The sequence below is a fragment of the Penicillium canescens genome, assembly GCF_028828765.1.
Source record: "Penicillium canescens strain IBT 15451 chromosome Unknown utg000008l_segment0_segment0, whole genome shotgun sequence".
In the NCBI taxonomy this organism is placed as follows: Eukaryota; Fungi; Ascomycota; class Eurotiomycetes; order Eurotiales; family Aspergillaceae; genus Penicillium; species Penicillium canescens.
In genome coordinates this window covers 479,306-503,250 of record NW_026703970.1, presented here as the reverse complement: position 1 = coordinate 503,250, position 23,945 = coordinate 479,306, and the positions used below count along the sequence as shown (strand labels likewise).

The 23,945-nt window shown below is 47.0% G+C and overlaps 10 protein-coding genes across 10 annotated transcripts; 5 read left to right on the top strand and 5 right to left on the bottom strand.

The window, feature by feature from the left end:
* Positions 1-115: 115 nt before the first annotated feature.
* N7446_011063 (phosphotransferase enzyme family protein) lies at positions 116-516 on the top strand (the record flags this gene model as incomplete). The annotated part of the gene is made up of 2 exons (XM_058519805.1): positions 116-184; positions 235-516. The coding sequence occupies 2 exons, from the start codon at positions 116-118 to the stop codon at positions 514-516; spliced, it is 351 nt and encodes a 116-aa protein (XP_058367329.1).
* A 555-nt stretch (positions 517-1,071) lies between these two features.
* Positions 1,072-1,411, bottom strand: N7446_011062 (DUF1962 domain-containing protein; the record flags this gene model as incomplete). The annotated part of the gene is made up of 2 exons (XM_058519804.1): positions 1,072-1,161; positions 1,226-1,411. The coding sequence occupies 2 exons, from the start codon at positions 1,409-1,411 to the stop codon at positions 1,072-1,074; spliced, it is 276 nt and encodes a 91-aa protein (XP_058367328.1).
* A 4,083-nt stretch (positions 1,412-5,494) lies between these two features.
* Positions 5,495-7,027, bottom strand: N7446_011061 (uncharacterized protein). The gene is made up of 5 exons (XM_058519803.1): positions 6,852-7,027; positions 6,766-6,790; positions 6,489-6,724; positions 5,791-6,459; positions 5,495-5,736 (listed from the first exon to the last, which is right to left on the bottom strand). The coding sequence occupies exons 1-5, from the start codon at positions 7,014-7,016 to the stop codon at positions 5,620-5,622; spliced, it is 1,212 nt and encodes a 403-aa protein (XP_058367327.1). The 5' UTR covers positions 7,017-7,027; the 3' UTR covers positions 5,495-5,619.
* Positions 7,028-9,124: 2,097 nt separating this feature from the next.
* N7446_011060 (uncharacterized protein) lies at positions 9,125-10,230 on the top strand (the record flags this gene model as incomplete). Its single annotated transcript, XM_058519802.1, has 2 exons — positions 9,125-9,229; positions 9,283-10,230. 2 exons carry the CDS (start codon positions 9,125-9,127, stop codon positions 10,228-10,230), a joined length of 1,053 nt encoding a protein of 350 aa, XP_058367326.1.
* Positions 10,231-11,887: 1,657 nt separating this feature from the next.
* Positions 11,888-12,190, top strand: N7446_011059 (uncharacterized protein; the record flags this gene model as incomplete). The annotated part of the gene is made up of 1 exon (XM_058519801.1): positions 11,888-12,190. The coding sequence occupies one exon, from the start codon at positions 11,888-11,890 to the stop codon at positions 12,188-12,190; it is 303 nt and encodes a 100-aa protein (XP_058367325.1).
* A 1,987-nt stretch (positions 12,191-14,177) lies between these two features.
* On the top strand, positions 14,178-16,306 carry N7446_011058 (uncharacterized protein; the record flags this gene model as incomplete). Its single annotated transcript, XM_058519800.1, is given in 4 exon segments — positions 14,178-14,868; positions 14,937-15,132; positions 15,147-15,348; positions 15,413-16,306. 4 exon segments carry the CDS (start codon positions 14,178-14,180, stop codon positions 16,304-16,306), a joined length of 1,983 nt encoding a protein of 660 aa, XP_058367324.1.
* Positions 16,307-16,758: 452 nt separating this feature from the next.
* N7446_011057 (uncharacterized protein) lies at positions 16,759-17,517 on the bottom strand (the record flags this gene model as incomplete). The annotated part of the gene is made up of 2 exons (XM_058519799.1): positions 16,759-17,169; positions 17,266-17,517. The coding sequence occupies 2 exons, from the start codon at positions 17,515-17,517 to the stop codon at positions 16,759-16,761; spliced, it is 663 nt and encodes a 220-aa protein (XP_058367323.1).
* A 1,258-nt stretch (positions 17,518-18,775) lies between these two features.
* On the top strand, positions 18,776-20,293 carry N7446_011056 (M28 family metallopeptidase; the record flags this gene model as incomplete). The annotated part of the gene is made up of 2 exons (XM_058519798.1): positions 18,776-18,847; positions 18,902-20,293. 2 exons carry the CDS (start codon positions 18,776-18,778, stop codon positions 20,291-20,293), a joined length of 1,464 nt encoding a protein of 487 aa, XP_058367322.1.
* A 375-nt stretch (positions 20,294-20,668) lies between these two features.
* N7446_011055 (uncharacterized protein) lies at positions 20,669-21,693 on the bottom strand (the record flags this gene model as incomplete). The annotated part of the gene is made up of 2 exons (XM_058519797.1): positions 20,669-21,607; positions 21,658-21,693. 2 exons carry the CDS (start codon positions 21,691-21,693, stop codon positions 20,669-20,671), a joined length of 975 nt encoding a protein of 324 aa, XP_058367321.1.
* A 1,000-nt stretch (positions 21,694-22,693) lies between these two features.
* Positions 22,694-23,647, bottom strand: N7446_011054 (glycoside hydrolase family 16 protein; the record flags this gene model as incomplete). The annotated part of the gene is made up of 1 exon (XM_058519796.1): positions 22,694-23,647. The coding sequence occupies one exon, from the start codon at positions 23,645-23,647 to the stop codon at positions 22,694-22,696; it is 954 nt and encodes a 317-aa protein (XP_058367320.1).
* Positions 23,648-23,945: the final 298 nt, after the last annotated feature.

Here is a 23,945-nt window from a genome sequence, read left to right as displayed (position 1 = left end):
GCGCTTCCTGTCAAGAATCAACGGAGGCATTCGATCTCATTAAATATGCCTTGAACCCCAATTGCGCATATGTGGCGCCATATTCGACTAATGAAGCCAACGTGGAAGCAATAAAATGTCGCTCGATCACGAAAGCTCGGTCGCTATCCCAGAGTCAAGGTTCCGTCCTTGGGGACTCAGACAGGTAAGCTTCCCCATTTGTGCATGACCCAACGTATAACTTATACCAATTAGATTGGGATACAAATTATTCCTTCAAATTCACGCGTGGCCGCTGAATCTTCCGGACCGAGAGGTCAGATTCGGTTTCAGCAACCGGCAAGTGTGGCAGCCGAGCCAATCGGCGCGGCGCGACGCATTTCTGTTGAGAATTTTCTCGATGCATGTACAATAAAGCGTTTCCTCATGACTATGGAAGATGGCCGAGAAGCCGTGGCTAAGGTATCGAATCCTAATGCCGGCATTTCGCACTTCACTACGGCCAGTGGAGTTGCCACAGTGAAGCTTGTGAGTTAATTCCGAATCCCTTGGAGACTAAGGATGTATTTGAAAAGTGGTAAGATCGGGAGACCTTGAAAATTTTCATGACGAGGCATGATGCAAAATGGCTCGCCCGGCTGGTGTCGACTCCCTCTCTGTCTTATCTTTCCTTCAACACAAAAAGGCAGTTAGTGTACACAGCACTGCTATCAATTGATATTTAACAAGATTTTGATTCGGGACTAAAGTAACGTTGCTCTTCTCTTGCGGCCATGAACTACTTCATCAGGTCTGGGAGAAAGGCAGAATACAGATAGTTGTCTTGAATTCACGAATCATGTAAGAAGCAACAGGAATAATATGGGTACTCCACAGTATTTGATGACCTCCATCTTTGTTTTCATGTAAGCAAAACCACGAATAACGAGCGACGAGTAACAAGTTGGTTCGAACCAGGCGTTGAACATATGTCCAGAAAAAGGCAAGTAAATCGGTTGATGTTGAATCGTTCAAAGTGCTCCTATTCGTTCCGGTGGAAAGTTGGCCAAACCTTCATCCCAGTGCGATTGTCAATACACTCGTTGCTCCCATCTAGCAGACGGCTCCACCATCGTTGGTACCGTGGCAAGTGCCACTGTGGCAATCTTGAATCTCCGTCCACTTTCCACCCTTGCACTGAACCTTTTCGCAGAAATACACGTTAGCAAACATGGTCTGGTATTTCAACCTGGTATGCTAAACTTACGACGCCGGTTCTGTCACAACCGCAGAAGTGTCTGTCTCCGTTTGAGGCCTGGCAACCGCTGTTTGTACGCCTTTGGTCGCCACCATAGCCGGCACCGCAGACGTCCAGAATCTTTGGGTCGGTGAATGCTGAAGCACTGACGGTGGCGGCAGCCATAAGAGTGCAGAGGAGAGCAGTGACCTTCATTTTGAACGATTGATTGAAGCGAGGTGGTTTGGTTGAAGTTGTTGATTATTCAGGAAGGCTTGATGTTCAAGAGGATGAGTTTCTTTCTGGAGGTTGTATCTTGATGTATTTATACCTCTTCGACAGGAAGGACAATTTATCCTGATTATCTCCGTGACATGGGTGATAAATTGCATTGTCTAGGAATTGGACGCCTAGTAAGCTGAAGCCATGCATCAAAGCCATTGACCGGCTCCCATTGACCGGCACCTAGGTTGAGGTTACATTGCAGGAATCTAATCAGTTGACACTGCATGGCCCCTGGGTTAAAAAAGAAACAGCTCACAATTTTGTAGAAGTTTTGCTCGAGTCCGTATTCGCGAACTCCGTAGACAAGGTACAAAAGTACAACGCCTTCCCTCCGAGGGTTAGGCAATCGGGGGCCGTTTAGGGGTCCAGTAAGGGGTCCATTTACGTAAACGGCAAAACCTCGGCGGAGATCAATCTTGCTTTTTCTGAAGGATCCTCACTGCATTATGTTCAGGCTAATTCAGGCGGAAACCCCTCCTGACCTTCGCCCCGACCCGATCCGCGGCGGGCCTGATGCATAAACTCACGATTGGCCGCCTCATCAGGGTGCATAAAATTTAAGAAGAAAGGGCCAATTTTCCCCTTTGTCCACACCAACATGCATTTAGTATCTCCACCAGCTAATGTAATACTAGCTCTAGTGTAATTGGATATTTTCCTGGATCCCTATTACTACCGAATAAAAAAAGCCTAGTAAGTTTTGCAAGTCGTCTAACTTATAGCGTCGGCAGTCTTTGTATTCCGGTAAAACATGTCTGCACTTAGCTCCTCTAGAATGGGATTAAAAGTCCCTTGTACTCGCTCTGTTGTGTTAGAGGTGTCGAGCAAGCCTGTTAGCCAAAGGTCTGACCCTACGGCGGAGCGGACGGGAAACCCTGTTTTCCACACCCTATAGTTGTAGACACCCACAGTATGCTTGCAACTAGACAATTAAAATGGGCCTAGTCTTACATAGTACATGTGTATAGGTGGCAACTCTTATCGCCGGGCCTATTTCCATCTCCACTCCCGCCTGAGAAACCAATCAATCAACTTATCTTTATTAGCGCTATCACTGAGTGCATTTACCTGCTATGGGTTTGAGTATGGTGGCAATCTGTATGGAGACATTGGAGGCAGTGCAAATATATCATTTCTATTGGAGGAGAGAGAAAGGAAGGATGAATTCTCTGCCAGGAAACTACAACCAAGAACTAGCTTCACCCCAAGTGAGGCTTGATACCCTAGGCGCTCAAATCCTGACACGTCCCTGACAAATTGTAATATCGAATTTTTTTTATATGCCCTTGAGAAATGCTATCAAGGCGACAATAGATCATATGAAGAATCTAAACGAGCATTGAAACGAGCCTCTAAACAATTCCTTTACTGAGTATTTGAATGGGCATTTAAAGAAGCATTTAAGCAGGTATTTGGACGCTTTTTGAACACGCACAATGATATGCATGAAATTAGGAGCTAGTACTAATATTGCGAAAGGATTAAAAAAATCCATTACTCAGTTACTAGACTGTCCGATGCTGTCACCTGTTACTATCAATTGGTTAGGCTGTCCGACTTCACCACGATTCCTTCTGGTTAGGACAGGGGTACTTAGGCTGTCAGGCCTCCCAAGGGGTATAGCGGCTCATAATAATGTCTCTACTAGAGAACTCATCAATCATTCTCTCTCTAGCCAGATCAGCTTTTACGTGCCATGAGGTCGATTTTACTGTTTGCCATTTCAACTACGAGCCTTGAAAACTGTACTAACCCAACAGGGTATGCGACTCGGTCCAATGTCGCAGATTAATTTGCATATACAGGATTTCAACGTCACATCGACAGCTTCCCCGCTCATGTCCGGACCTGACCACACTCGGGATTTGGGCAACCAATTCCGCTGCCGGTACATTTGCATACACCGGATGAGTGATCCGCAGAGCCGATGCTGCGAGGCATCCAAGCCAGTTTCTCCCTGAGCATCCCACAGGACACTGATCTCTTAGTCTTACCACTATATCACTCTTGTGGCTTCTAGCAGGACATCCGTTTTGTAATTAGATTACATTAATTGAAACTTTGCATTTCTTAACATCCCAAGCCCCTGTGTAGTAGTTCTACGGATCCCAAGTGCTGGTAAATTGACACAAAATCATTGGTAGATATTTTGTAGACCATTCTTCAAAGTAGTAAGCGGTGAAAAGCGCCTTACTAGATTCCCAGTACTTAGGTATTAAGAAGATAGTGTGGTATCCTTTAGCTAGGTAAGAGCATAGCTAGATATAGATTAATAATCAAGGTATTATTTATACACCACTAAGTCTAAGTTATAAGATATATATTAGTCTGTATTTTAATTCTTCTATTTATCCTCCGACTTCCTTAACCTCGACTTTACGGTAACCAAAAAGAGACATAAAAGAGGTCATTAATTTGGTAGGGCTAAGTATAAAGCTCGTGGATAGTGGTATCCCTAAGCCAAACAATAACTAAGTTCTTACCAAAGTGGTCGTGTCCGGGTCAAATCTAAAGGATTAGAAGGTCCTAGATATCGTTACTTCTAGTGAAAGCGATCTAGAGATAATGCTTAAAGCCAAGCAGGGGCTGAACCAGGGAGACGATATTGCTGGAGTTATTGAGAAAGTCGGATCCAACGTGGTTGAATTCAAAGTGAGTCGTTTACTTTCGCTTATGTTGCCTAAGCTCATAAATCTTTAAGCCAGGCGATCGCGTTGCAGCCTTTCACGAAATATGCTGCCTATTGGGGTTATCGATCAATAAGATTCCTGGCATCGGAGGTGATCCAGGTATCCGACGCTGCTGTGTATCCGAGAGATCTCCGTTGTTTCAACTAGAAAATATTTCCAATTGTTCAATACTGCAAAGTCTCAGCCCATTGTTTGAAATAATTCCTAGCTGTACACTTTACGGAATGTCAATATCCTGCGAATCAAGAATTTGCATTCTTGACTTGAAAGCCTAAAATAACTAGACTAATCCAGCAAACACCTGATGAATAGATAGAACCTAAGCATAGGCGAGACTTCCTCACTCCTGCATCACGTAAGTAGGAAATTCAACAAATGTGGCCATTTTATATACAGTGTGTTTGTAATCTGCCGCTTGACGTCACCTGACCGTTATCGTCAACCACTAACGAAGACAGCTCCGTAGATAACATCAGACCAAAGTCGAGCTAAATTTTATGTGGCCCAGCACCTTGATACAAGCTGACATGTGTTAGACCCCATATTTCCATTTCAACAACGAGTTTGTCATTGGGCTATTATGAACAGATCGTACAGCAAAATGACAGAGGCGCTACAGAACGACGCTCGTCCCAACAGCTCGACGATCCTAGCAGGGTTTGCAGAATTCCAGCAACGATGTCGATTTAAAACAAATTTGCTGCGGCACCTAGCCGTTTAATTACATGATTTTGAAGCCCTAGAAACCCCTTTATTGGATTTTTTTTTTTGGCTCTTATGTTGATGGTAATATGTCCATCGATAAGCTCGCTCCAACGTACGCTAAGACGTGCTCGCCACATGTCATTTTCAGAAGTATTTGTCGGAGCCATCTAATGGAGGTATTGTTGTACGCGACCAGGATTTAAGCGCTAAGCCGAGCCAGCGGTCGCTACATGCAACTACCTTTTGAGGGACTACCATGGCCTTCCGCTCTATATGGAGGTGTAGTTGCAGCTGCATACAAAAGCCCTGGGATGAAATGGGAGTCCTACAATTTCATGGCTACGGTCTCCGTGAATAAATCGTGGACAGTGGAGTCATACAGTTCCGGTTTCTTCTTCGGGCGAATGCATAGGTGAGTGCATGCACCTGCAATAACTGCCAACTGTATCATCTGCTAACAAGAACAGTTCTGTCCTCTACATACTCGCATTGTTCTGTCTATATACTCGCATTGTTCTGTCACTACAACTGGTATATCTACACAAGCCATTCTCAATCATACAACCCTGTCCCGTATTACTCGGTGGCCGGCACCTACCCCAGACATGATAAGACGTGAAGCGCAGCAAATGAGAGATAAAGGGCGTTCCGAACATTTACCCTTCGCTCATTAGGACCTCCCAAGGGACGCTCGAATGATAACATTTCAATCAACTGCGGCATGAAGATAAAGGAAAGAGAAGATTAGGCGGAGTCGACAGCTAGACCTTGGAGACCCGCAGGAGCTTTCGGCTCCTTTTGCAATATCGCAGTTCGCCAGTTCAGTCCCAGCGTCTCGGTCATTTGGCCATCGATCCAGTCCTAAGTGAAACTCAAAGTTACCAACTATGGCTGTGAGGCTTCGGTAGAATATACCCAAAGATCCCGACCCAATGTCGTATTCTTCCCTATCGGACTCGGATCGCAGGGCATAGCAACTGGTATGAAGTACCGACCGCGAAAATCGTTCTTGCTCACATCATCGCTTGCAGCGAGGTATATAGCTGTGGCAGCGCCCTGCTCCAGAGTTTGGCCGAAGAAGGAACCCGCAACGCGTATCAATGAGCCGATCAGAGCGCCAAAGTACGAATCCCAGGATGCCCACTGATCCGTGACGATGTTACCTGGGAAAAACGAGTTGACATAGATTCTCTTGCTGGCCGGATCAGAGTCTTGTAGGAGTCGGCGGCTGAGTTCTTTGGAGAAAAGAATGTTCGCAAGCTTCGACCGACCGTATCGCCACACCCCATCAAATAAAGCGGGCCATTTCACGCGTGACGGAGAGGACAGTAAGTCGATATCAACCCCCTGACATACACTATGCAAAGATGAGCTGGTAACAACAATACGTACGCCGTTGTTGGCAGTTATAACCGCTGCTTTTAGCAAGGGGAGGAGCAGAGTAACGAGTACCTGGTGACCGACGCAGTTGGTGGCAAAGACTCGGTCGATACCCTGTGGTGAAAGTTTGTATTCGTATGGAACTCCAAGTCCTTGGATTGGATACTCGTCATCGAAATAGCCGAGAATTTTGTAGTTGCGAACCTACCTGCATTGCATAACAAAATATGGACACGGTCTGTCTTCTTTTTTATTTTCTCTGCGGCAGCTCGAACATCGGTGATATCCCCTAAATCGCATGGAACAAACTGTACCCGAACATCCTGTTCACCACAGATAATTCCATCTCGATGACTCCAATCTTCGCGCGCAGTATTGAACTTGTCCTCGCTTCTAGCAACGATAATGACCTGTTTGATTCCATGGAGCAAAAGTTGGGCGGTTATCTCTAGCCGATCTTGGTAAGACCCTTTGGATACTCGAATTATATCCCAGCAAGATAAGCCTTACCTTTACCGATGCCTGACTGACCACCCTGAAGAATTACATTAGTTAATACCAGGTAATTGATGGATCAGAGAGTCAAGCAGCCATACCGTCACCACAGCCACTTGCCCTTCCAAATCTGGGATCCCGTCAGCAGAGAAATTAGAACGGGTGAAAATGCCCGTCATCGTCCTCTTTTGTCTTTTGCGTTTAGTATCGTTAGAGAGTTGATAAGTAGAAAAGTACTTTGTGAGTGGTGACAGTAAATGCTTCATGTGAGGAAGAGTCAGAGGTACGTCATCCCTGTGAGAAAGGAGTATTTATTGGGGTTATGGGGTTTTGCATCACCAAAACCTCAACCCACCTATGAAAATCCAACCAATGGGTAGGTAGGTTTGAGTCTTAGTCAGTAAACCTACAGGTCGGTGTCGACAAAAGGATTGCAATATTACTAGCGTCCGAGGTCCACAGGAGAACATCAGTACCTTTTCTTTCAATTTCTCTCCTATAGACTATGCTGAAGCAGGTGATCATGTACTAGTTTGCGATCACCACAATAGTTGATACTGATCAGCATCTGTTTGCTTTCGGTGGACTCTTGGCAGTCCACACTGATGATTATGACGGCGATCAAAGAGTTGTCGAACGTCTGGTCAAGCCTCACGATTTTGAGGGCCAGGTCCCCAATTATTCAAGTCGATGAACCCTGTGGACAAGAGACTATTGAAAGCGATTGTATTGGTCCATCAGCACTTGCAGCATTGCACTATCTGTTGGATTGCTAATTTCCGGTGGTCTTGTAGACTTGTATCTGTATCCAGCTCATGTCGATGCTTTAACATATCTCCGTCCTGGAAGGAATTTTCAATGCAACCAAGCGTGTCTAGGATGTGATCAGATGCTCTGCGGTACCCATCGTCGCAGCGGTTATAAATGGCGAGGCCGCAAGACTTCCTTAATGCACAAACGCAGCCGCAGATTTAGTCCCTGCCGTGGTAAAGCCCACTGCCATTTTTACCACTTGGACTACTAAAACATTCTCACCCCTCCGATAAATCCATCACCTCCTATACCCCAGCCCTGTGTCCAGCTAGTTGGAGTCTTTCTTTCTTCACGTGTCTTCCAGAGTAACGGACCCTGGTAGAAATTAGCCCTATTATTACGCATTTCTAGCTATTAGTGGCTGTGTTATATGTCATATACTGCCTGTACATCCTCTCTATAGAATTTGTTGTCCTTCTAAATCAAGAGCTAAGTTGTGCCCCATTTAAATAAGGCCGTAAACCGCTACACAATTCTTAGTATCAAAGCAGAATTTCACTACTAGGATAAAAGGATAAGGCGTACCCTAAAAGGATTAATAGCGCATCTGTAGCCATGTATTAGCTGAAATAGTTCCGGAAGAGTCAAAGCTCTATCACTATCCTTATCCTATTTCGGTTAACAGGTTTTCTAGAAGAAAAGTAAGAAACTTACGTAGCATTGAAGATAGAGGAGTAGTAGGGATGTTTGTACGGCGTAACCTCATGACCCACTACCAGCCACTCCCATGCTCAGCTCATGCGTAGAGAGCGGTCTCTGTAGGTGGCTATCGCACTAGTATTGAAGCTATATCATGAATGAAGAATCTGGTAGAAAACTGTAGTCATATTGAGTATGGTAGAATGATGCTCCTTATCTCCTTATCTCTAGAGGGAGCAGACTACATATCTCCTGAGGCATTTGTGATACCTCAGGCAGTGACTAATGTACTACTATCATTGGTTCCACCACTACACCATATAGGAGTAGCTGGACCCTAATATTGATCACCTTGGCATTGGCTTATCGTTAATTGTACCGTGAAATCTCAATACCAATAAGATGGCAGTACGTGTTGAAGATCGTGCAGGTTAATAGCGGCTAAGACCAGACGATTGGTTATCATAAGACTTCCGGTTGATCGATAGTATGATGGGAAGATTCGCTCCGTGTCATACCAAAATCGTATATATCATATCCATCCTAAGGGTTCTGTCATTCTAAAATCACCATTTCCGTTCCTATCCTTAACCTTCCCGTCCATGCCGATATACATAACAGTGTCAATAGGACTATCGTCGACACTCACCTTCCAAACAGCCTTCAACCGATCTTTTGAATATACTCGTAATGGCTACTAGAGTTAAACTTGTTAAAGCTGGCTATCTTATTGGGGTTGCCCCAACGTCCCTTGGAAAGTTTTGGGCCCAAAACTCAAGGTATTTTGACCTCTAAGCCAAGGCGGTGTAGACTTCGCCGTGAGCTACGCGCCGCTTTTGCTACCGGCGATTTCTCCCGGTATCCCTGCCACATCACGACCCTTCGTGATCTTGACTGCGTGGCAGGGCTAGGGGTGCTTGCTATGACTTCAAGAGCCGAGCAAGGGATCCAGGGCAAAGCCACAAACAAGCGAAGCCTCGAATATGTGCTAAAGAGCGGGTTAGCAGGTGGACTGGCGGGATGCGCAGTAAGTCAAGCGTGGTATTCCCTGCCTGGAGTAAATATTAACAGTCTGGGTAGGCGAAGACTCTTGTTGCACCACTCGATCGCGTCAAAATTCTTTTCCAGACGTCAACTCCCGCGTATGTGGAATACATTGGAAGCTGGAAAGGATTCGTGTCTGCTCTTACGTCAATCAGCAGCCATGAAGGACTCAGAGGCCTATTCAAGGGTCATTCAGCCACCCTACTTCAAAAATTCCCTTACGCGGCCATCAATTTTCTGATGTACGAACAGATGAGAGCTCTCTTCATCTCGTCACCTGAAAAAGAGACACCGCTCCGTCGATTCCTGTCTGGCAGTGTTTCCGGTGCCACGTCCGTTTTCTTCACTTATCCGCTTGACCTTATCCGAGTGCGGCTGGCTATTGAGAGTCGGTCACATCGATCATCCCTGAAGAGTATTTGCCGTCAAATATACAACGAGCAGAGTGGTGCTCTGCAATCGCATACTACTGCGGCAAGGGGAGTCAGCAAAACTCTTTCTAGTGCTATCGAGAAGGCACTTCCAATATCTAAGCTCAGCAACTTCTATCGCGGGTTTACTCCAACAATGCTCGGGATGCTCCCTTACGCTGGGATGTCATTCTTCACACATGACACAGTTAAAGATTGGTTACGGCGCGCTGAGTTTGAAAAGTACACCACAGTCCAAAAGTCTGCTGCGGACAGAGGATCACAACACCGTCCTCTGAAGATCGGCGCCCAATTAATAGCCGGGGCGCTTGCCGGCACAATCGCTCAGACCGCTTCATACCCCTTCGAAGTCATTCGCCGTCGCGTACAAGCCAGCGGCGTAATGCAGGGCGAAAGTAATATAGGGATTGCAAAAACCTGCCATAGAATCTGGTCGGAAAGAGGGTTCCGGGGCTTTTGGGTTGGATTGACCATCGGATACATCAAGGTTGTGCCAATGGTTGCTGCTAGCTTTTTGGTATATGAGCAGCTCAAATACCAATTCAATATATAAGCTTTTCGCTTGTGAATTCTAACAGACAACCTGAAACCGAGGGTTAGGTTCGAATTGGTAACAAGGTGTACTTGATTGCTAACACAACGAAGGCCGATACCTGGCATAAGGCACAAAAATACATAGGTGGATACTTAAAAGGGGTTTACTGTAACAGATACTAAACTTACAAATTAACATATAAACTCCCAGAACAGAGTGTTGGCTCATAAATGGTCATAGCAGTTCTTGGGGAACTTGAGGTGACCATCTGAGGTAGTGACATTGGGTATTCCGGCCATTTAACGACTATGTGACGTGTGATAAGCTAGCGTCTGCTTTTGAAGAGTCCCATTCATTTTCATACTCTTGCTCTCACTGCGATATGCATTGCTGTCTATCACATAATAAACAAGTTGACGGGACCATCCTACAGTATATTGCTGCATAGTGCCGGAGAATACTGGCAGTTGAGGCCTTTCCGCGTGATATGCTGAATATATGGTAACCGTCTCTTGAGAGACATGTAGACAAGTTGTAGTCAAATACAAGGATAGTCGAGGGCGTATCTCAGCTTAACTTCTCAAGGACTGATGGAGGACAATCCGTGATTTTATTATACGGGTTGAATTCGCTGGGAACTATCAGCAGTGCTGCGGCAAGGTTTCGGGCTTGACGGGCGATACCGTCCTCAAATTTGGCCGACCGGATCTTTGCAGCCTGTGAAGGTGCCCGTGACACTATCAGGATCGCACATCACTCTTCCAGATGTTGCGGCGAATACATATTCTTGATTGCAGTCTTGAGAGCTTGGATACTACGCGCTTTGACCTCACCCTACGATCCTATTCTATTCTAGTGAAAATCTACTCCAAGATCGTACAATTTTTTTTTTTTTTTTCAACAAGGATTAAGCCACGGTATGCAAGGTGGTATTGCACATTTCACAAATATTTACCGATGTTCATGAACCATGACAGACCGTTTTCCTTTTCCGGGTGTCTTCTGTAGCTGCCGAAATTGTCAGCGCTAGTGTACATGCGTTTGTTTCTTCTCGTGTTGCCACAATACCTAAAGGATCCCTGGCCCTAGGAGGTATTGGTAGGTATTATCTGAAACATATATCAGAGACCTCAACTTGACAACGTGAAAATTTGAACAAAACAATCCAGCTGAAGCTTTCACCTACTGCTTCATAAGATCTACTCTAGATCGCTTGGAGTGAGGCTGACCTTCTTGGCAGATGTACAAATTCCTTATCGGGTTAGCGGCGGGGTGTTCGCTGTTAAACTGAACTCGACACGGCAGTCAGATGTTTCATTGGTCTGGGGAAAAATAGGGTCGAAGTTTGCATCTAAAGTGACTGAAGGTGAAAAGAGCCCTCCTTAAGTAGTTCCAGTGCTGGGTACGCCCTGCTGGTATACCCCCTGTCCAGCGTTGAAAAGCTACGTGGACGTGCATTTCTATACACCTCCTTTTCCCGAATCTGCTGTTCCTACTCCCAACCTACGCTTGCTGGGCTCAACATGAACCCCCGGGCCGATCATGCTTGCTTATCTTGTGCGCAGAAGAAGAGGAAATGTGATCGTCTTCTTCCGTTGTGCTCAGCGTGTGCCAAGCGAGTGCCTTGCAGCATCGGCTGCAATGTTCAAGCTGACCTTGCCAGACAAAAGCGACAATGTTGGTACAGATCATCCACCAGCATGCCCGCTCAGGAGGGTGTGAACCAGCAGAGCGGTGTGCACAGTTCCTCCAGGCTGCTGTTCATGGCGGATCGACGGCCAGACGCATCTATGTACCCGCAGTACAGTGTCAATCAGGTAGCGATTCTCCCATTGGCCTCAGATGCGGTGAGGGTTATCGGGGCATGTTTCCAGTGCCGCGAAAAGAAAAGGAAATGCGACAAGATAACGCCGATTTGCAGCCGATGCTCAAAGTGCCACTGCCGGGAGTGAAGCTGGCGACGTGTCTAGACGACTAACAATTACCTGCAGACAAAACAGTCGCTGTGTTTTTCCAAAGCAGGCTCTCGTACTGAATGGCCCCGGTGCTTCTTTCCTTCGTTCGCTAAACATCAGCCTTGTTGGCGGTTATGCGTGGGTGCGGTCTAGCGGAGCTTGACCGCATCCGCCCATTTGACCAGACATCGATCGTCAATCGAATAAAGCAGCAGATGATGGATACCCTGACAATTTGCTGCTCTCTTGTATATGGAAGCTCAATTCTATTTTCCTTTCTATCAGTTTACCCTGTCGTTCTTTTTCTTCCCTTGTCCGCCATACATCAAAAATGCATCTAACTGAGGGGGAACTGTAAACTCTTAAACTACTAAAAGTTAGTTTAGCCCGTTGTTCCCACTTCTCTATATTCCACTCGTTGATTTCAGCTATGTAAGTGTCCATTCAGCCATCCCGAAATTCTTGCTGTATCCTCTATTCACCCTCCAAACCTGACTATCGGCACCAGTTTCCGTCATGGCCCTCTATTATAAGTGTAAGTTCCGTAGCATCAAAAGAAGTATGACTGGAAAAATGATAAACCTGAGGCCGATTAGATCATTCCCAGCAGGACATACTGTAAAACAGCAGTTAAACGAACCAGTTTTCTAACGTTTTAGAGCCCAGACCGTCAGTTTAGACTTTGCTTCTATTCAACTTGATGAACGAGGAAGGACTATACAGTACCTTTGAGGCACGATCGTGTTTATCGAAGCCAAGCAATGCGGTACTCCTTGTATCCCACTTAGTCTTAGCCCTGGCTGAAATTTATCAATGAACCTGACTCTAAGCTCAGTCATAATTGCCGCGGCAGCTAATACCGGAAAGCCTCACTCAGTAAAGGGAGTACCCTACATAGAGCTACATAAGCGGATATAACTACGTTCCGGACTTAAATGGTGGCCTTGGCATAAGCAGCTTGCAGCAAGGAGTGGGTCTCATTTCCTACTTGTACCCACCACAAGTCCTATCAAGCCTTTTAAATTCACATAGTTCGAACTTCCAACTTCCAATTTGAGGAGTTAGAAGTACCTGAGGCCCGGGATCCACTTGCACTTCCCCAGGTTCTTTTTTTACCACGGCTACAGCTCTTGAACCTGAGAACCGTAGCTTCTTCTTTGCTCGGGTGACTATAACCCGACAAACCGAATAGATATACTTCTGGAGGCAAGCGGGTTAAAACCATAGTCAACTTTCACTACCTTTGCTTTGTAAATATCTTTCATGTGGATGATGGTAAAAAAAAAACCCGAGAGAATACATCTATGAGGATGAACACAATGTTAAATCATGCTTGTGACATGACTTTTGGCAGGATGCGAATAAACCAGTCTTAAAGGATTGATACTCACCCGGATATAAAGGCCTTGTATCTAGGCATAATGTGGAGAAGGGTGCAGTGTGACCATGTACAAAGAAATGCCGAAAATGCCAGATAAATCGTCTGGTTTCTACGTTCTAAACGTCGATTTTCGGTCAAACTATACGAATACGAAATTCGCCACGGTAAGAGCAAAGACCCTTATTCCATAGATACTCTTCTTATACTTCTCTGAAATGAGGCGTTCATCCTCCGCAGTACCGAACCTGTGCCGTACCCGTGGAGATGTGGGGTGCAAAACCTGCTCATATTGAGCCCGGTTTCTTTTTTGATGCTCCGAGTGACTGCGAAATGCGGGGTTGCATTGAATTAGCCCGAAGCAATTGCAACCTCAACTAGAACAAACGAAATGATGTCTTCACAATTGGCCGAGGACTTTGTTATACCCCTGTTGGCTCGGGTCAACAGGACAAGAGCAGACTAAAACATTTGGATCTCGGGGTAAGAAGGAGCGCTGCTCATGAATTAGGGGAACTAAAAACCGTCGGAAAGAAAGCCGATGTGTGCTATAAAATGGTTGAAAATTCATATTTGTGCTGGCATCGTTGTTTGCTATATGATTTATGATTACCGGAGACCGTCACGGCAAAATGCGCGGGACTCTGCTTTGCGACATGTTATTGGCACTACTATTTACACACGGGGTCTTCGCATCCAAATTTCAGGAATATATTTTGGCACCAAAGCACCGCTCTGTGACGCCGCTTAGTCTGCATGCTGTTTACGGGGACGTGAAGAATGCAGATGCACTCTGCACCAATGTCCATGAGCCTGAAGGCCTAAGTTTTGGCCCCAATTCCTCTATCATTCTCGACTTTGGCAAGAATATCGCGGGAACCGTTGATTTCAACGTCCGGTCTGTCTCTGGCACGGACGAGTACATTGGCTTTAGTTTCACGGAAAGTTCCATGTGGATAAGTCCTTACCACTGTGACTCGGGAACAAGCGCTACATATGACAGTCCGCTATGGTTCAATATCCCCAAGGAAGGCCGATATGCTGCCGATAAATCACACCAGCGCGGTGGATTTCGATACTTGAGCGTATGGCACAACTCGACTGGAACAGTGACTTTGAAAGACTTGTCAGTGAGCTTCACGGCGTCGCCAGAGATGGAGAATCCTGCGGATTATCCAGGATATTTCAACAGTGACAGTGAGAAACTCAATCGTGTTTGGTATGCTGGTGCTTACACAAACCAACTGTGCACTGCCGATCCAACGACAGGAAATGCTTTGGGTATTCCTGGTTCAAACTGGTATTACAATGGCACGATCGCGAGTGAGTATTTCTTTGATTCTAAATTCCCGCGACATTGCTTAACTGACTTTCTAATACTTTATTTCAAGATGGCACTTCGGTCCTCATGGATGGAGCCAAACGAGACCGACTTGTTTGGCCAGGTGATGTTGTCATTTCTGCCCCATCTGTGTTTGTGTCTACCAACAGCCTAGACGGCATCAAGAATGCAATCGATTCTCTTTTCATTCTACAGCAATCTGATGGACGCCTACCTTGGGCTGGAGCTGCATTTACACGCCCAGGGTATTTCCCTTTAGCTTCACGTATCACCTATATACTCTCCTCGATCTCCACCTCTACTATCTCTATACCGGAGATGTTGAATACTTGGCTCATTACTGGGGTCAATACAAAAAGGCTATCTCTTGGACCATTACAACCATTGACAGCTCTAAGTTGGCAAATGTTACTAGCACTAATGACTGGCTAAGGTCTGGTATGGGAGGCCACAATGTCGAAGTAAGCAGGATGCCAAATTTTCGTTGCCAAATAGAACTATTTGACTAATTTGCATATTCTATAGGCCAACGCGATCCTCTACTATACACTTGATATCAGCCTGCAGCTTGCAGAGGTGCTTAATGACCATAGCCAGGATGATATCTGGAAATCAACCATGAATGGAATCAAGACTAGCGTCAATGAACGACTTTGGGACCCGGCACAAAACCTCTTCTTTGACAATGACCACAATCAGACTTCGAATGCTATCCACCCACAAGACGGCAACTCCTGGGCCATCATAGCTAATCTCGTCGATGCTGAACGTGCTGCTGCCATTAGCACGGCCCTTACGGACCGGTGGGTCAAGCCTCACGGGGCTCCTGCACCAGAGGCCGGCGCAACAATTTCACCATTTGCGACCGGGTTCGAGGTGCAAGCTCATTTCCTCGCAGGATTTCCGGATCGAGCCATTGATCTCGTTGAGTTCATGTGGGCTGACTTCATGCTGGATGATCCACGCATGACCAACAGTAGCTTTATCGAAGGCTATGCCACCAATGGCGACTTGCACTACGCGCCTTACGATAACGACGCAAGAATCAGTCATGCACATGGCTGGGCCACCAGTCCAACATCAAGTTTGACGTTCTATGCAGCTGGTATCCAGATTACCTCGGGTGGAGGGAAGACTTGGATGGTGCAGCCACGGCTTGGGAATTTGCAACGGATTGAGGCTGGCTACGAGACCCCACTGGGCCATTTTTCTGCCTCTTGGACGACCAACCCCAACTCCAAGGCCATCATTGGGAGCTTCAACATGCCAAAAGGTACATCAGGGACCTTGATATTGCCGAGTGTGGAGGAGAAGGTAATTGTGAAAGGTCCCAAAGGCGTTGTCCACCCTGTGTCATCAGCCGATGGACTCAAATTTGAAGGATTGCCTGGTGGTCACTACCAAATCCGCCTTGGGTAAACGGCGTTGAAGGAAGGATAGATTCCCTCCCTCTAGCGACGGTCACCACAGTTGCTATAGCAGTGTTACTGGCAATTTTACGTTCAAAGTTCTTTGAAAACCGCAAGAATTCCACAAATAACCAGCGATATAAATTCGAATCAGGTACCTCTTACACCCATGAAAATCCCCTAGCAGCTTAAAACTTCTTTTTGCCTTTTGGTATCCTCGCCGGCTACGACGGGCCGGCGGATGGAATAGTATTGAAGTCGAACATGCAGAATATGATAGTCACACTATATAGGTTGCCCGGAATCCACGACCAAAATTCGTGTCTGGCAAGAAATACTCCTAACCAAAAGACTGGTCCCAGCCCCTCAAACCTTCAACCCCTTTCACCGCGGCCAATCCCACTTCATCCGGCGAGGGGTATGTCCTCCCTTGTCTTGAGTAGATTATTGCATAACACCAAGCTATCTCTTGCAGCTCGGATAACCTGCGACTGGTTTGTCTGCCTCCACAGCCTTGACCTGCGCAAGAATTATACTCAAAAACGTGTCATTCTTCACATTTGTTTCGCCTTGGCGAATACGGTCCTCTGACAGATTGATAATATCCAAAATGGCCTGTTTGAGGAATCCCCGATACTGTCGCGTCCGATTCAAGATGCCATTGAGCCACTGTGTTTTCACATGGGAGAGCAGCTCGAGGCTGATAGCTGAGGTAGCGCATCGGACACCTTGGAACAGACGTCCACCCATCGCCATTAATTGTGCGAAGCCAGTATCCGGCTCTGGGGAGATGATGGCTAGGGCAGCGTTAATACTGGCTTTGAGCGAGTAGTGAAATAGTGGGTTTGTGCGCGCCTGTTTACTGAAAGAATACTGCAGAGGGATCATCAATTGTCGGACTAGGAAATCTAAGAGATTTCGGTGAAAGGCGGTAGACCCATCTTCTTATTTTACCAGATGACGATGTACCTGAAGAGTATCAATCAATTCGGAACTTAGCTCGAGAGCTATGTCATAGGAAAAGTTGGAATGTAGGCCGTTGAGGGCCTGGACGATCCGGAGGCGGGTTGCAAGTGACTCGATCAACGCGATTTGAGCAGAGGTAGTAGTAAGGGCACCACTTGGGTGTGGCTGGAGATCTGTTGTTGACTCGCTTAGTTCGTCATTATTGATATTGGAAGGGGGCTCGGTATCAAGTTCATCAGAACTTCTCGGTGGCATCCACGAATCCAGAGATGACTGAACGACCAGTTCGAGAACTGTGTACCAAATTATCCGGCGCAGTTTGGCATGCAATACGGAAAGCCAGGTCTGTGCGGAGTATATCCATTGCTGAACCAAGCCAATGTTGCGGAGTGCCGCCGCTCTGTCTTCATGGTCATAGAAACTAGATCCTATGCCAATTACGAGAAGTACCTTTAGGTGTAGACTATGTGTAACCGATTCGTCATCGGGATTGTCCCAAACTTTTAGTACTCCAGCAAGAAAGTTGGGACATGAAGTATTCGAAGGCTAAATGGAGCGTTTTACTTTTGGGCGGACATAGGAGCTGGTCCGCAAGTAGCAGCATTACCAAAAAGGAGGGGGGATTTCGCCATCGGATATACATATCTTGATTGAACGGACGCCAAGTAGAGGTTGGTCATAGAATCCGCCATCTCGCGGGGAGGGGGTTAGAATCCGAACTCCCGGGACGGGGGACCTCTAGCGGGCCGACCCACTTTGATAACCCTTGACCCCAGTGCCAAGGAACACTAGTTTGTTTTGAGCATGGTCGCAGAGAAACAGAGAAACCGCGATGTCTTGGCCTTGCGCCGTAAAAATACCGGATTATCTTGGTTTATTACCTGTCAGAAGTGCACGTCCCAACAATACCCCTCGTTGAACTGACATACTAGTGGCGAAATCAACCATGGCACCGCAACTAAGCTAAATCTACGCTTGAGCTTATTCATGACCTGGATGATAAAACAGTTTTATAGTAAGCGGATATCCCGCAGATTGCCCTAGGCCGAGGTTTAGACTTTGATGTAGCCTAATCTTGTAGTCCATCCAGAAGGTGGTACCTGTTCGATCTTGCAAAGTGCTGATGTATGCGGCTCGTTGTAAATAGGGGCCCTGAACGCAACCCCGCATCAGTGTTATTATCCCGACTGTCTTGCCACTTTGAATACCTTTATTGAACGCCAAGCAGCGGGAAACCGAACTTGGCACTGTAACCTCAGCCCTCACTTTCCCAAGTGCCGTCGGAGTCCCGCCTGAAGTCTGGGCTCCGGACACCAGCCGGTCCTATGAAATTGCTTCCCCCTTTGCCAAGAACAGCCAGCCTCTTGGTTTCCATCAGGGTCGTGCCAATCACGCACCATTGCACTTTGTTATCGCGTGCTGCAGATGGACGCTGACAGCCAGGAGAGTAGATATAAGAATACCCTTCCTGCCTCTGGCTACGAATGGATATCAAATCGTGAATCAATCAAAGATGAAGTTGCTTCTCTTGATATGCCACTTGTCTATGGCCTTGGCCGGCCGGCCGAAGCCCCTTGTTTCACCGGTATGTACTCATGATATATCTCTACTCTCGTTATCAGGTAATCTGACCTAGTAGGATAAACTTTCCTCTGAGATTCGGCTGAAAGACCTCTTGAAGGGGTCGCAACGGCTCGAGGATTTTGCTTACGCGTATCCCGAGCGAAATCGTGTCTTTGGCAGTGCCGCACACAACGATACTGTTGACTTCATCTATCGCGAGTTGAAGAAGACCGGCTATTATGATGTATACAAGCAGCCACAGGTGCACACTTGGACTAAAGCAGATGCCTCTCTGACGTTCAACGGCGAGTCCTTCGAAGTGACCTCGATGACATACAGCCCCAGTGTTGATGTTACTTCGGATGTGGCAGTGGTCTCGAATGTTGGATGCAGTGCATCGGACTACCCGACCGGCGTGGCTGGTAAAATCGCCCTAGTCAAGCGTGGAGAATGCACTTTCGCAGAGAAGTCGACGCTGGCTGCTGCGGCCAAGGCAGCTGCGGTGATTGTTTACAACAACGCTGCTGGATCTCTGAGTGGAACGCTGGGTGGAGTATCCAATTCTTATGCTGCCATTGGCGGAATCTCGCAGACCGACGGCGAGGCTCTGCTCACTGCAGCAGCCAGTGGCGTCGCTACTGTATCTCTTAAGATAGACAGCAAAGTCGAGAACCGCACGACGTTCAACGTGATTGCAGAGACAAAAGGCGGTGATCACAATAATGTCGTGTCATTAGGGGGCCACACTGACTCAGTCGAAGCCGGTCCGGGCATCAACGATGACGGCTCCGGGATCATCAGCAACCTCGTGGTAGCAAAAGCGTTGACACAATTCTCTGTCAAGAATGCCGTGAGGTTTTGCTTCTGGACGGCTGAAGAGTTCGGCCTGTTGGGTAGCGAGTACTACACCTCGCATCTGAGCTCTGAGGAACTAGCCAAAATAAGGCTTTACCTTAACTTTGATATGATCGCCTCGCCCAACTACGCACTCATGATCTATGATGGCGATGGCGACGCCTTCAATCAGACCGGACCAGCGGGTTCTGCCCAGATCGAAGCCCTGTTTCAGAAATATTACACTTCCAAGAAACTGCCGTATATTCCAACCGCGTTTGATGGCCGCTCCGACTACGACGGTTTCATCTCTCGTGGAATTCCCGCTGGTGGTATTTTCACTGGTGCCGAGGGCGTCAAGACTAGTGAAGAGGCAAAGCTGTTCGGAGGCCAAGCAAATATATCCTACGATGTGAATTATCATGCTGCTGGGGACAACTTCACCAATCTCAACCATGAGGCGTTTTTAATCAATTCGAAAGCTACAGCTTTCGCCGTCGCGACATACGCCAACAGCCTTGCTTCAATACCGCCTCGGAGTGTTACCCCCACCAAACGACGGGTCAAGAGAGCACCCCGTTCGCACGCTCACACTAAGAACACTGGATGCTTCCATTCTCTGGTTGAAATGTAACGAGTGTTCTCACAAATAACTCAACACCTATATGAAATTAAGTAAACATTTGATTTAATCCATCTCTCCCCTGACCAACTACTATTGTTGTCTACAACGAGTATATCAGTAATCTGTCAAATATGGGCTTTAGTTTTCTAATACTCAAACGTAAGTAATTCAATAGGTTCTAATTTGAGAATGCATTTGTTTAGTGCAAAGGGTAGCGTACACCTTGAAAGAGTCTCATTTGTGCTAATGTTCTGTCTGGCAAAAAGTCCGGCTGGCACGATGGCTAGAAATTGTTTAAGGGTTTGTTTTGCCTTTGCTCCCATTGAAACTGATATCTTCCAGTGCAATACTTTAAATCAACTCCCAAATTCCTGGCACCTTCTTTTACTTCAATTCTGGAAAGGGATTCCAGCCGCTTTCGACCATATGTACCGTCCTTTTTGTCGCCTCATCCAAATCCTCAGTAGGTAAACCTAGCAGCTCATTAACCAGTGGCATGGTTGCCGCGTAATCACTGAAGCGGTTGCTAGTCAAGAATACAGAACCGTAAAGCATTTTAGCGAAACCCTCAAAGATGCCGTTTTTCATTTCCTCGATCCCATCTTGCACGCGCTTGGCAGTAGGCTCATACAAAATTTCCCAATCCGCATCTGTAGTACGCAGAACCCGATGCAGGCTGTCTAGCATATCGCGTTGAGAGACACGGAAGCTGCTGATAAGAACTTCCTTGGTCTTGAAGCTGGCAACAGACGTGGGTCCCTCAGATTCCGGCAGGCTCAAGAGTCCTGCCAGTGCCCGACCGCACTGGTCCCACGTACTGACTGTAATAATTCGCTTACCATCATCGAAGAAGGTGACCTTGCGGTCCTTGATGCTGAAACCGAACCACTGGTTACCAAGCGCCAAGCTCCACTCGTACCAAAAGCCGCAAGACATCTTGATCGTGGAGGAGAAGTTGGTATTCTCGACGTCACCAATCCGGTTCAAGCTCAACTGGCTGTACCAGTCATCCTCTGTCACACCTTTAGGCTCGATGGGATACCCGAAGACATTGGGCATGACGTAGGGGACCTCGGCCTTGCCTGCAGCGGCGGCAATCCGGGCATGAAGGTCATCGGGAGCGGTCACTGAGAGAGTGATAGCGAGGAACTGCTGGCCCTTAAGGGCTTCGACGATTGATGCTTCGTCGTCGTAGTTTACACCTACGGATTTGACTCCGACGGGGAGCTTGCCTTTGCTCTCGGTGCGGGTTAAGGCTGTGACAGTGTGTTTTCCTGTCTTCACTAGTGCCTCAGCAAAGGCACCTCCGATACGACCGGTGGCCTAGAATATGTCAGATATAGCATGGCAAACAGATAGGCCGATGCACTTACACCGATTATAGCAACTCTCTCAAGAGGGGCGGACATGGTGTGTGTTTTTCAAGCGTAGGACAACAAGTAAATCTGACTTAAGAGTCTGATAAACCCCTGGTTGACCTGTATTATAGAAATGTTTAGATAAAGAAACATAGAGTCACTAGACTTGTCGATTTATATACACTTGCCATAGTTCGGGGTTAAGGGACGGGGTTAGCGAGCAACCCGACCCACGCCAAGGTGATTGGTGAGTCTCCCAAATGGCTTACTTCGAGTCGTATTCACATCACGCTGACTTGTTAAACCACCAAGTGGACATCGAACTTTCATTTCCAACGGATTTTGAGTACTTCGGTGTCTCATATCGGTGTTCATATTTAGCTATCTCCGAGCGATCCGCCCACGGTTTTCATAGTCTCCGGTTGGGACTAATGGGCATGGTCTATGGGCCTAAAAATCTAGTCCCGTGGAAATGTCAAGCCCTAATTTTCTATGAACCATCCGGTCGTAAGAACGCTTTAATACCGCGAAACATCCCTTGAGCTGCAATATCCCACGTCGGATCCGATATTATCCGGATATTTATCAACTGAGTTTGGACAAGGAAAAGAGGACGTTTCAACATCTTCAACAGAAGGCCAACTGATCAGATGTGGTAGCGGAGACATCCAAGACCATATCCAATTCCTAATACTGAAATATATAGAGAAAAGCGGTATTCTTCCAGTCTAATGAGTCAATTCCATTCCGAACTTGATGTCAATCAGTGAATATAGGTCTTGGAGCAACCAAGGGGCCAACAGGAATGCGGAAGTAGCTTAGTTATATAAAAAGAATGAATGGATTGATTGATTCCTGCGTAAGGCAAGAACTGCGAGAATAACTAACTACAAGCCAAGATGCATCGCTTTGAATTTTTGTTTAAATGATTAATTTCGGTCTACCACTATGCGACAACTCATGTCACTCGCCTAGTCAGAGATACCTCTTGTAGAAAGTAGGGGATGTGGGTATAGTTGATTTACTCTGCAATGTAAATTTCCTTTCTTCGTTACATGGTATTGCCATCTTTGGAATCCCTCCAAACCCTGTCAAACTCTTTCCAACCCCCAGGCGGCGCATCCCACATGGCCAACTCACGAACCACTGTCTCGTAGCATCCATCGCTGGGCATATTTCCCTGACAGACATTTCCTCCAACAGCGATGTTGATGAGGATTCTGAACTCACTCATCTTCCTCGTGCCAGGCGGTTTCTCTGCCCTCATGATGGGCGTGCCATCAATCAACCAGACCAAGCGCCCCCTGCCCGTTCTTTCGTCCTCGTCCCAGATAAAATCGTACCTCACCCCCACCGGCGAGCTAATGTTGGGGATGGGGGTTTCGAGAACGCGATGCTTGTTCCAGTCCTGGCCGTTGAAGTGGCCCCAATGCAGACAAGTGTGGTTGACAGCATCGCCGTTCCATGCTTCCATTATGTCAACTTCGCCATCCTCGGGCCACTTGAAGGGGTCTTTAGGCAGCAGCCAAAAGGCAGGCCAGATACCTCGGGCCACCGGCGCCGTAATTCTGGCCGACAGACAGCCCCGTGGTCGGCTGAGGGTCTGGAGACTCGACAGTCTGGCGCTGGTAAACTTCTGGGAAGGATCGGGATGCCCGTGGTTGATCAGAGCGCGCACGATCACCGCATCGCCCTGGGTTGAATGGAATGAGTTTTGCGGGCTGTCGATATAATTCTGCGACTCATTGTTGCCCCATCCATGTTGACCCTGTTGGTGGTCAAAGTTAGAGGACACCGGTACTTGAGGATGTAGATTGGGCCGCCAGTAGATCTGGGGTTGCGAGTGCTGTTCCTGATAAGCTAGTGGTGGTTTGCTAGAGGTTGGAATAGGCGGTGGAGGAGGCTTGTTGTACGAGGGTACCGGCTGAGGGGCGTGATGGCGTATTTCTTCCCAAGCCTTGTCTGCTTTATCGATAATGCCCTGAAGCGCCTGTCTGAATGGCATGTTGAGTACGACCTCGGTATTGATGTTAGTGTTTGTTAGTGTTGCACAAGTACCGAAGACGCGGAAAGAAACAGTAAGCAAAGCTGACGTCATATTGTGGATATCCCGAAAGGATCGCGTCCTTAAACTCCTTATAATCCCCTTTCACACCCTTTCGCCATCGTACTTCGGGAAATATTGCTCCCTTCCTGAGACTGGATAGATCTAATCAGTGGACACATTATGCCTCCGTGGGCAAGACCAAGACTCACATCGTATAAATTATAGGCTCACTTATATCTATCACATGACGAATGGA

What these genes read in the sequence shown, in the direction of transcription:
- N7446_011061 (XM_058519803.1), bottom strand. Translation starts at nt 7,016, where the DNA reads ATGAAGCATTTACTGTCACCACTCACAAAGTACTTTTCTACTTATCAA. An exon ending in GGCAAGTGGCTGTGGTGACG is followed by an intron (nt 6,791 to 6,851) that starts GTATGGCTGCTT and finishes GTAATTCTTCAG; the next exon opens with GGTGGTCAGTCAGGCATCGG. An exon ending in CATTGGGTCGGGATCTTTGG is followed by an intron (nt 5,737 to 5,790) that starts GTATATTCTACC and finishes AGTTTCACTTAG; the next exon opens with GACTGGATCGATGGCCAAAT.